Source organism: Adiantum capillus-veneris, chromosome 29, assembly GCF_014529385.1.
Source record: "Adiantum capillus-veneris isolate H3 chromosome 29, ASM1452938v2, whole genome shotgun sequence".
Classification (NCBI taxonomy): domain Eukaryota; kingdom Viridiplantae; phylum Streptophyta; class Polypodiopsida; order Polypodiales; family Pteridaceae; genus Adiantum; species Adiantum capillus-veneris.
In genome coordinates, this window is record NC_140959.1 from 53,273,110 (window position 1) to 53,285,652 (window position 12,543).

The 12,543-nt window shown below is 41.8% G+C and overlaps 1 protein-coding gene and 2 pseudogenes across 1 annotated transcript; all 3 read left to right on the forward strand.

Annotated features, from left to right (window-relative positions):
* Positions 1-608: 608 nt before the first annotated feature.
* LOC147419199 (uncharacterized) lies at positions 609-1,411 on the forward strand (annotated as a pseudogene).
* An 864-nt stretch (positions 1,412-2,275) lies between these two features.
* Positions 2,276-2,832, forward strand: LOC147419200 (uncharacterized; annotated as a pseudogene).
* Positions 2,833-2,891: 59 nt separating this feature from the next.
* Positions 2,892-7,057, forward strand: LOC147419201 (putative aldo-keto reductase 2). The gene is made up of 5 exons (XM_086505786.1): positions 2,892-2,966; positions 5,767-5,970; positions 6,142-6,314; positions 6,499-6,610; positions 6,710-7,057. The coding sequence occupies exons 1-5, from the start codon at positions 2,892-2,894 to the stop codon at positions 7,055-7,057; spliced, it is 912 nt and encodes a 303-aa protein (XP_086361912.1).
* Positions 7,058-12,543: the final 5,486 nt, after the last annotated feature.

A 12,543-nucleotide genomic window follows, 5' to 3' on the forward strand; every position in this document is an offset into this window, starting at 1 on the left:
AGGCCTTAGTGATGCTTTCCCTATTTGCTAATGAAAAATCTTGATTTTTGCTATTATTTTTTTTAATTGTAATTTTTTGATTGGGCATTACAAATAGTGCCAATCAAGTGCGAAGAAAAGGTGTCAAGAAAATGATGAATATAAGATATTCTCGACGATCTGGTCTAGGCTGTAGTCTGTAGCTTAGAGAGGAAACGCAAAGTCCTAGAGAGAGAGAGAGAGAGAGAGAGAGAGAGAGAGAGAGAGAGAGAGAGAGAGAGAGAGAGGTTCTCGAAGAGGGGCCTGATGGAGAATGAAGAGAGCTCGGGTTGACACCCTGCGCACATGCAGTACATGGACATTTACGAGCACCTCGCCAGTGCAATGGCAATGGCGTGGAGATTGCCACGTATTTGTGGTACTGATAAATTGGAAGTGCGAGCAATACACTGCTCCTTCTGGCCCAGTGGTGTTGTAAGTCAATACCAATTACTGTCCGCCGCCCAGAAATGAACAAGCACATCCAAACATTAATAATGTACTCCAACAATAATCAAAACAGTTGCATCTCATGTGTGTGCGTGTCTCTATGTGTCTGAGCGAGTGCACCTCTGTGTGTGAGGAAGTCGATGAAGCATGGTAAAAGCCATTTCCACATGGTCTCTAGGGGTCAGACGATCCTCTGCGGGTGGCCACAACCCCGTTCTCCGCCAATTTCTTGATTGCCTCTCTCTCTCTCTCTCTCTCTCTCTCTCTCTCTCTCTCGAAGCGGTCAGCCTGTGCACGTTGAAGCAATACCAGCACAACTGTAGTCAGCATCACTTTTAAGCATGCCAACCCTTCTCAAATTGAGCAAGCGACCGTCCTTGAAGATGTCGCCCCTAACTCTATACTTGGGCAAGCCCAGAAAATTGCAGCCTCTGATCCGAAACTAGAAAGGCATGCTCATAGCGTTGCAAAAGAAATTCCATCGCAAGTTAAGCCACAGATTCCCACACACGAGAAAGACGATGGCCAAGGTGGAGGGCCACAACAGAGCATACCCTCTTAGCCTCACGAAGAAGATGCAGGCCAAGGTTTGACGCTGTTGACAATCCCACCCTCTGAGCCCGAGAAAGAAGTTGAAGGCCAAGATGCAAAAAGAGAAATTATGCACCCTTTGAGCCAGCTGAAGAAGAAGAAGAAGGAGATGAAGGACAAGATGCAAAGAAGAAGGCCGCATCCTCTAAGCCCAGACTCCTACAACATGCGACAGATCTCACTTCAACAAATGAAGGCGTCAAAAATGATGCAAATCGCCACAACCTCTCAGCCAAAGCATAAAGAAGTCATGCAAATTGATGCGGAAGAGACCAACAAAGATGATGAAGACGAAGATGAAGATGATGCTATGCTCTTTCCCGATACTAGAAAGGTTCTCTCTTCGCTATAAAAAACTCCAGGAACTAACTTCATTTCTTTGCTTGACATTAATGAGGCATATGATGGTGTATCCTTGCTTGATGACGACGATGATGAAAATGATGATGATGCCAATGAGAAAGAAGAAAATGAAGTTGAACCCGAATTTTAAGTCTTTGACCCAGGCGGTTATCATGATTGGATCTTTCATCATGAATTCAAGAAAGCGTCGTAACCTCGTCAAATCAAGAATTCTCAAAAGCGTCGATCATACATTGAGCTTGAAATCCAAGTTCATCCAATTCATGCAACGATCTTCCGTTTCTTTCCATTGAGGGGGAGAAATGGTGATGAGCAATGTCAATAAATGAAGATTTATGCCACAAGTTTTCAAGATCTATGTACAACAGTCAAAGCTGATCGAAGAATGACAACAAACATGTTGCGACATTGGATCGTCCTCAATGTTATGCTTGACACAGGATGATGTCACTGTTGCCATTTGTTTCATCAGGATCTCATGAACCTTCGATAGCCTCTACATCGAATTTGTATCTTTTCTAATTATGCACCGCACGGTGGTCTTTGGACAACCACAAAAAAACGCACGTGTTTTCTCTAGTCGCACTTAAGCACGTGGACATCTCTCTCTTGAACTGCAATTGGTCTTGAAGGGGGATGTTGTAAGTCAATACAAATTACTGTCCGCCGCCGCCCAGAAATGAACGGGCATGAACAGGCACATCCAAACATTATAATGTACTCAAACGATAATCAAAACAGTTGCGTCTCATGTGTGTGCGCGTCTCTGTGTGTCTGAGGGGGTGCGCCTTTGTGTATGAGGAAGTCGATGAAGCATGATAAAAGCCATTTCCACACCCAGTGAATACATTGCTCCTTCCCCAATGAGCTCAGCCCTCTCTACAAGCTTGTGAAGGAGCAGTGAGATGGGTGGATTAGGAGGTGGCAAAGCCCCCTTCCATAGCTGCTTGCTAGATGCTTCTCAACTGCTTCCTCCTGTGCTTGGTTTGCCGCACCATGCTCGCCGCCTCCTCTCCCACGGGCCTTGTTCACGCCACCAAAATGATCGCGTGGCTCATGATCGTCGACAACGAGCACAATCACCCCGCCTCCCTGATTGGCATGGATGATGTCGCCCCAACCTTCCACGCCTCCCAGGTCCTCGCCATCCTCAGCGGCCTGCAGCACGTCCAGCCCCTCCACGAGCCGACGCAGCCGCCCGCGTTGACAAGCCGCCTTTGCTCTCCGGCCTGAACGAGGAAGAAAAGTGCAGAGAAAACGCACTGCTCGCCCTCGCCTCCCTCTGCGGCACAGGCCATCTACCGCAAGGCTCATCGCCTTCCCGACATTGAAGCCTACCGGGAAATTCGACGGCATGCATCTTTCATTCTGCCCTGCTTCGTTCTCCTCGAGTACGCTCTGGGCAATTGAGGTGGATGATGCCATGCACCTACGCCAATTCAAGCATCCAGGAGTTCAGGACAACGGCCATGGATTACATCTGTCTGTTTCATCCATCGTCTACGCTAGCCAGCGCAACAACAATCATCGACAATGTACAGAGGGTTAGTTATCTTTTTTCCAATATTTTTTAAATTGGCAAAAACTCTGCACATGAGGCACCTGAAACCAAAGACCATATTAGCAAATGACACTCCTCACCTTTCGAAGTGACGCTGATGCAGGATTTATGAAGCTTATTACTGCATTTTAGAGAAAACGAGCTCATAAGGAAGCGATCCAGTTGATGCCATGTGTGTGAGTGTGTGCACGCATGTCATGTGTTTGTGGGGCTGACCCTTGTAGCTGCGTGCCCATGGCATTGAGGAGGCGCTACATCAATAGAAACTTTGGTGCCCAACTGTTCTCTCTCTCTCTCTCTCTCTCTCTCTCTATAGCCGACATCCATATATATGTGTTGGGGGAAAACCTACGAGGGCACCCTTCATCCTGCTTTCTTTTGCACTCCCCTGAAACGGTCCTCCTTCGTAGTATTGAGCTGCCATGCACTGTTACTGAATGCAACGCCTGTGTCAACAATATCCTCACCCGCAGACGTTCATCCCATTTTCAAGTCATTTGCATAATAGTTCCACGTGGATAATCACGTGTCACACACTCATCATTCACTTGCTCCCCTCGACTGAGTGGAACAAGTCTGGAGGGTGTTGAGACACTGCCAAGGAAGAACAACAGAGGTTGCTTGCCCTAGAGCTCTACCAAAGCTCCTTTAATTTGGGAGTTGTTGCGCTCCTAATGTATGTAAGCTCACCTTAGTTGGAAATCGGTATATAGTATACATGCTAAGATTCATTGCCAATGTTGTACATGTTACTTTGAAGCAATTTCTATATTTGTGTACATTCATACAATAGAGGGAAGTAAGCTCGATGTTTGGTGCAAAGGCAGGCATTGTCAAATATCATTGTAAAGTATTCCAATGTTTATTTTAGGGCGATAAGAAGAGGCTCAGAGGGAAAGCTAATTAATTGGGGAATGGTGAAGATATTGAGATTGACTGCTTCCATGCGCTTAGCACCACCTGAGCAAGAGCTTTTCTTAAATCCTTCCACCACATGAGCTGCACCATACACACGCAACCCAATAGCTCTTGCGCGCCCCACCTCTCATCGTGTCTCTTGCTCAAAGCTCCTTCCTGGCGAAACACCAACAAGTCACAACCTTCCACAATGGTGCTTTGATATATAACTTTCATTAGGAAAGTGGGTTCTAAGAAATTCATGTGCACACAACTCTCTCTCTCTCTCTCTCTCTCTCTCTCTCTCTCTCTCTCTCCCCACCTTCAATTATCCACTACAACCAACCTATGGACATAAGTTCCAAGACTTCAAGCATCAGAGCAAGAGATACAACAGCCATGAAAAGGATTTTCAGCTACTAAGGACCTCCTGCAATACAATAATATAGTAAGTCAGCAATGATAGTGTTTCCCTCGTCAATATGCTCCTATGTTCAACCACTAAACTCACGAGGATTCAACCATCTTAGGTTGCAAAAGGTTTAATTATTTTTATGTGTAGCACATAATCATCTTCCTCCAGGCAGCTCATTGTTCTAATAAGCAACAGATCAATATCCAAGGTTTCAACTTTCAACATTCTTTGCAATCTTCTCAACATGAGCATGGCATATGGTTTTCAAGATTTCAAGAAATCGACAACAGACAATCTTGTTTTAGAAACCGTCTTTGATGCGGACTCTATTGTAGCGCCTTTCGAAGAGGCTATGCAGCGGCGTGCCAGTCCTGACCTCTAAACTCCCCGATACATGAATTGGCTGGCCATACATTTGAATTCTCTCTCTCTCTCTCTCTCTCTCTCTCTCTCTCTCTCTATTTGCTTTGGTTTCTTAGACTCATCAATAAAGCTGCCATGCTATCACAACAGATGATGTGAGGCATTTGTATTTTAAAATCTAATTCTCTTTAGAAGTTACCGATCCAAATAGCTTCTTTGGCAGCATTAGTAGCAGCTCTATACTCAGCTTTGCATGATGAGGCAGCGTATACCGTTAGCTGATGTTTGCTTCTCCACGAGATAGGACCACCAGATAATGTAAAAACATAACCTCCTGTAGAAGCCCAATCAGCATATTTGTGATGCACCGGCTTTGGATCATGCATAAAATAAGATAGGACTCTTTCTATGGCAAAACTTAAATCTGGCCGGGTACAAGACAGGAGGTATCTTATTCTCCCAAGGAATATGCAACTTCTATACCTTCACGTTACTGTTGTGTGCATCCAACTAGCTGGACCGGGCTTTGAATGCAAGCAGAGTTCCTGGATCCGAATAGGTAGGGGTGCTAGCTGAAAGTGTAATTGCTGTCATCAGAGACATGATTGCAATCAGATGCATGAGGTCTATTTGAAGATGAAGAGGAAGGTGAATCCTCATCATAATGACAAAAGTCAGGAGAGGGAGGTGAATCAGGAGCTGATAATAGGGCCTCCTCATTAAACAAGCCATCTCGAGAGAAAACAAACTTTCGAGTTGATGGACTGTAGAGTCGATAGGCTTTAACACCAAAATGCTCACCATAGCTAACGAGAATGCAATGCTCCACACATGGATCTAGTTTAGTGTGACTTTCAGCTGGAACAAGAGAATAGCTAGGTGGCATGTTGTATACCGATTGAGTCAGTATTTGTACGCTTTTGTTGATCAGCCCACGATCCAATGGGTGCAGAACACATCAAACCAATGTAATTGCGAACTGCTTCTGTATGTGCATGTGCATGCACACTTGTTAGTAATTACCCACTCCCAATGTATGCATACTTGTTGAAACCTTGTCTGTGTGCGCATGTAATCAATTCCGTTGTTATTAATTGCATGTTTACAGGCTCTCAAAGGAATAAGGCATAAAGTCCAGCTTGCCACAAAGTTTGGCACCACGTTTGATGTGGCTACTGGCGCATTTGGCGCCAAGGGAGATCCTGCGTATGTCCGTGCAGCTTGCGAAGCTAGTCTTAAGAGGCTTGATGTGGATTACATTGACTTGTACTACCAACATCGTGTTGACACCAACGTCCCGATTGAAGTCACGGTGAGGTTACCTCCATACAAGTTGCCAAAGTTTTAATCACTTCAAACAGATGCAAACACTGAAATCACTCTGGCCAGCATGCAAAATGTAGTCGTCTGTGTATTTTTCAGGCAGAAGTTTTTCTGCGTGGGTTTTTGCTCATGTTGAGCCTTAATGTGCTCTGGTCTACAGGTGGGGGAAATGAAGAAGCTAGTGGAGGAAGGAAAGGTGAAGTATCTAGGGCTATCGGAGGCTTCGGCATCAACCATACAACGGGCCCATGCAATTCATCCCATTAGTGCAGTCCAGCTGGAGTGGTCTTTGTGGTCGCGTGATGTGGAGAAAGACATCATACCCACCTGCAGGTGATTCTTGTTTCTTTTCGTCTATTCTCCATGCTTGTATGTGCGTGTGACGGGCATGCCCACCATTACCATATGTATGTGCATGCTGTGTTTATCGTGGTTGTCAACAGGGAAAATGGCCAACATGAAAGAATGAAAATATCACTTCACACAGCTCCTTTTCCTTTTCTCATATTAATTGCAGGGAACTTGGGATTGAAATAGTTGTGTATAGCCCTCTCGGTCGAGGGTTCTTTTCTGCTGGCGCGAAAATTGTAGAAAGCGCAACAGAGATAGATTTCTGCAAGATATGCCATGCTATCATTTATATGTTGAATAGTCTGTGCAGAATTTGTACTTCAAAAATCATCACAATTCCTTCATTGCATGGCCTGTGTGTGGTACTGTAATTGTAGATTGCGCAGCCAAGGATGCAGGGAGTAAATCTTGCGAAGAATCAGATTTTGTTTCAAGCATTACAACAGTTGGCTTCAAAAAAAGGGTGCACACCTGGACAGCTCGCACTTGCTTGGGTTCAACACCAAGGAGATGATGTCGTACCCATTCCCGGCACTACACGGGTCAAGAATTTTGACGAAAATGTGGGTGCCCTTGATGTGAAGCTGAGCAAAGCAGAGTTGGAGGAGATTGTGGCTTCGTTTCACGAGGACGCTATTGCTGGAGAGCGTTATGATGATGCGCTTCTATTGTTGTGTAACCAGCATGCTGATACTCCTCCCCTATCTGCATGGACAGCTCCTTGATTTTGTGTTTGAATCTCTTGCTACACGGCGATGCGACTATGGAAGCGTCCAGTAACTAGAACCATATCGTGATCAAGCCAAGCTACCGGATATTCCGTTGCAACAATTCCTCACTACTCCTTGCCCAACTAATCAACTTTGGGTGGCTTCTTGCTACTCCCAAGTTAGTCATCACTAGCGACAACAAACCGTCTAGACTGCCTATCCATATTACCACCATCCAAACTAGCATCAACGTATCCCTGCATCTCCAATATTACATACACTGTATAAAACATCACATAATGAATAATAGCTTCTAAGCATGTCAAGGTGTGGCTCATGGAATCTAAATTTTGTATAACACCTATATAAGCTCGTACAACACACATTGGTTTTGAAATTTACCTCTACTTTTGGGATCAAAAGTTATTGAATTCTACATAGGCTAGAAATCAAAAGTGCCTTAACCTTAAGATATATTAGACTAGAGTTTTTTGCAATATACAATAGAGTTTTTTTTTTCTTAATAGTGCTACTTAGCAACTTATTTTCATTTTCGGGTTGCAAATGGCATTAGGAATGTGAATGATCTCAATGCTTGACATGTAAAATATAGGGATTTCATTAACGTAATCACGATCGGGTGATTACGTCAATAATTTTAGTATTTACACAAATAAATTACGTGATCACGTTAATTGTTAACGTGATTTTGATTTTGACCTGCAAAAACTTATAGAGTCGGTTAGCTTTTCGAATTTTTTATTTTTTTCTGCGGGGTCTGTCGGGCTTTTTTATTTTTCCAACGAGCTCGTCGGGTATATGCAGTAGTCCGGCGAGCCCGCTGAGAAAATGAAAAAGCCCGACGGGAGTGATTATATATAGTAAACAGTGTGCTAACCGCAGTCTTTTAACTATGCAAATCTTTGGGGAGTGTATTCGAGTGTCGGATATAGTCATCTCCTTGTGAATTGACCTAAGGTTACAGAGTCACATGTCTTTTTTTTTTACCGAACGTGATTCTTAATTCGGTAACCACTTCTAAAATTTTTTAATTCGTTTATCGACATAAAGTTACGAAACCAAAACAATTGAAACCTTGGAGAATCATGCTCATTGCGAAGAAGCCATTGGTCCAAATGAGGGCTGTAATTGGTTTTAGAAGATAAACATATGTAAATGACGAATCGATAGTCAAGGGTCGGATGTTTTATACTAGTGTACCGGACATATAAAGATCTTTGAAGTCTTGAATTTGAGTTGATTTACACTTGTCACTCCACAATATAAGAGCTATAATCTTTGATTGTGTTAAAATAGCTTTTATATATTGAATTGGTTGCATGGATGGGTTACAATTCTTCACTAGGTACAAGTAGTCCTCAATTGATGATTATATTGAAGATTTATTTGCGTTAGTTCATGCATTGGTTTATACAAAGAGTACATTATGTATTACGATAGATTATTAGTGCATGAAATGACCAATCATATATTTTATAGCTTTCGTTTGTTTTTTTGTAGCAATTAAAATTAGATGTGTCGTATTGTTTGCAGATCAAAGTGGACATATAAATAATCATTATAATAATAATTGCATAGAGAGATCCATAGCATTGTTATAGCTATCGTGCCATGTATAGACTACATTGCAATGTGTATGGTTGCTCACAATATAGGTGATCAATATGTGGATTGACTAGCGTGCATTGAAAATCTCATATTGTGCATCATGGTTACTTTCATATTGAATGGTTTTTAAATTATAATATATATTGAAAATAAGAAAAATGTTTCAAAAACTGAACATCTTGTTCTTTTGTCTTAAGTTTTAATTTAAAAGCAATGGAGCAAAATGTGGGCACAAGTGATACGAAGAAGCCAAAAAATTAAAAAGCTCATGACAAAGAGTGAGATTATACTCATAACATATGCGGCCGATATATGGAGTGGCAATGTAAATTTTGTCACACAACAAAATCAAATGGTGCACCACGTATTATAGATCATTTTCTGGGTAACGCTAAAAACAGTTGTAAGAAATATGAACATCCTGAGGCTAAGTATTTTCATGCAAGGTGGAAGAGCGCTCATAGTCCACTCCATAGCGTTGCTTACATTCTCGATCCAGAGTATTGGAATTTAGATCTGATGTCCAATACAGAGGTGGTAAGAGATTTCTATCACGTGATCAACACGTTCTACTCCAACGTTTAGGACCGAATTGATTGCATTAAAGAAATAAGTGCATTTATATTAAAAGAAGGTCCTTTTGCGAATGATTTTGTATAGGTAATGACAAAAGAGCAATATGCATGGAAGTGGTGAATGATAAATGGTGAAGAGCATTACTCTATCTTACGTCCCCTTGCAATGAAAGTACTCGCACAATGTGCAACAAACTCAAGTTCAGAGAGAAACTGGAGTATGTATAAGTATGTTCATAGCACTATTTGCAACAGACTATTAGCAGACATAGCAAAAAAATTAGTGTATATGTTTTGCAACGAAAAGATATTGAATCATATCGAAAGTGATGGCTACGAGGAGGAAATGTCAACCTGGTTGTATGATTGTCAAAACGAAGATGAAGAAGAGTTCAATGTTGGTGTATCTCAATGCATTGTAGACGAAATAGAAGAGAATTTGATAATAGATGTGGAGGTTGAATTACAAGGAGAACCACAATACTCAACCTTAGAACCAGATAACAACTCAACAGATTCAATATAGCTTGAGAGTAGAACGAGTAAATGTTAAAAACCATTGTAAAAGACCTTGTATTCAAATGTGTTTTGAGTAATTACAATGCTCTATATTCGCGATAGTACATAGTTTGTCGATCTCAATTGTGTTGCCCTGAAGCAGCATCTTGCTCATCAAATAGATTTCTAATTGTGCTAGGGGTATCTAGGCGTGCTTGCTTGAATTTATATTAATTTGCCATGCCAAACATAATATATAATCCTTGTGGAATATCTTGTGAAACAGATTGCGCATCGACTAGTATTTTGCATTAAACGAATAAGACAAACTAAATGATAATAATGACCACATGTTAATGTATAATATCCACTCCATCCATCAAAAATCTTGTAGTAAACTGGACGTTGGAAAAATGAAGATGCATCTGAAGTAGACAAGGGGACCAACTCCGGATGCATGACAAGGTGGATGATGTGTGTCCCTTGTATAGGTGTTGAATTCACTCGATGTGTCAAATTTTGAACGTCGTTGACTTAAGTGGTGAATGCTTTTCTCCATCCGGACTTGTGAGGGTTGGGGTGTCTTGGTGGCTATAGAAAGTTGTGTTATTTCTGTATCTTTCTCTGCCCACTGTGTCGTGTAAATATCCTTCTCTCTTTTTAACTGTAGGTCGGTGTCTCCTACTATCAATGTCAGCTCATCTCGGGTGAAAGTGACCCAACTCTCCCTTAAATCATGAGTGGCAACAGTTGTCTCCTTTGACGAGAAGTCTATTGGTCGCTGTTGCACGAAGTGAACATATAATATTTTTGTAAAACATAGCGCACAATCTGCATTGTACAGGGGATGGCCATAAACCTCCAAATAAATCCTCTCAGCGTTTTCTTTGATCGCATCATGGTTGCACTTTGAAACCTTCCACCTTCCTTTCTTGATCTCTGCGTCCTCACATGGCTATATTGTTTTAATCATGTCCTTTGTCACTTCTTTATTGATCTCTTTCCACTGCATGTGGTTTGGATTTTCCCACTTTGAGAGTCGCCGAGCAGTACGCATCGCTTGTCGTGCCGACATGCCGTGTGCCAGAGACTTCATGCACTGAATTGCATTAACAGCCGCTTGTTGTTGATCATTGGGCAGTGATTGGGTGCCAATATCTTGTTCTTCATCGGCCATTTTCTCTTAGAGTTGCAGTCAACAAATAGACAAATATTCAATATCATTGATAAATATATTTTTCTCACGATTCAACAGTCTCACAGATGCAAAATATAGCAACTTCTCGTTCACAGGAAAAGTGCGCGGAATCCACTAAATCAAACCACAATAAATGCGACTAATTGATCCACAAGGCAAATTTGAAATACTGATAGTCAAATGACAAATTTGAAATGACTAAAGATAATTGACTCAATTAGGTGAACCACTTCAAACCAGATAATACACTTCAATAAAAAATAGAATACCCTGTACAAAACATATGTATATCATAGAAATGTTTAAATCGGATAAAATGATGATGCAAATTCAACAAGTAGACGTTGGATAGGGTTAGGGTCTGTCTTTAAATGTTCTTTGAAAAATATCAACACGTCAGAAACATTCCTTCTTTGTTCCCGCTCTTTTAACTTCATCCAACAATCTTTTTTTATTCGAATAGCCCTCATAACATCTTTGTCCGGGTGGTGAAAAACTTCTTCTGGAAAATAAACTTTTCTGGTTGCACTCCAAAAATCTGTCAGCATGTCGAATAGGTAGCCCAATGCATAAATGTCACTCGCTTTTGTGTATGCATCTGTGCACCGTGGATTGTATAGTCGGGAGTAATCCACGGTCATTTAGCCATCTCGGCATTCCCTGCTCTCTGTGCATCCAAAATTGCTTCGTCCGACTGTACGCTTAGATAGAGATAATTATTTTTTGCGCACTTAGCTGGTGTTCTCAGCATCATACCCCAATCAATGATGCTGACGCAAGGTTTATAGATGCGAGTAAAGTCCAACATTATGTTGAACGAGTGCAGGTCACTGTGCTCTATACTGGCCGAGTGGGCAGCCGCAACACCGTCGATTAAGGCATGAAAAATGGCTGGCATCTACTCGATCCCTGCTTTGATCCGCACTGTGTCTATCTCTCTTACAAGAAGATTTGCTACAGGCAATGACCTCCAGCTGTGGTGTAGCCTGTGCATGTGTCGTCTGAACAATCCATGAGCGAGCTCATCCATTCATGCCAAGTAGGTACCCATATTGGCCTACTAGCAGATTCTGTTCTAGGGCCAGAGTCATCAAAGAAATTTAAATCAATTTCTCTTTGCTTGAATTTTTTAATTTATGGTTAGTGTTACTATGAGTTTGACTAATTAACAATATATATAATTCTTTGTGCATAAATTGGGCATGGTGGACCAAAGAAAGAAGCTATGCTTGTCAACTCTACGAATCTTGAGAAGGAAGCCAAAGTGGAGGATGTGATACCGAGAAGGAAGTATAAGTGAATGAGGTGAGAGAGATTGAGATAGTATGGTAGAGAAAGATGCTCTTGAGAAGGGAGCCTCCACGTTAGGAGGCTTCAATAGTGGAGGCAGCTGCTCAAAAATCAAGCCCCTCTCTCTTGCAGGAAATAAGGATGATGCAAAAGGAAAAAAAGAGGAAGCAGTAAGGTAGTTTTTTTTTCCCCTCTTTTTTTCCTAATGAGGGTAGCATTGTTTGAACCGAATGAAATAAATCTCACCATTGCTTCCATGCAAAAGTGATTTGGCAAACATACTACAGTGAATGCTTAAACTAAGGAAGCTA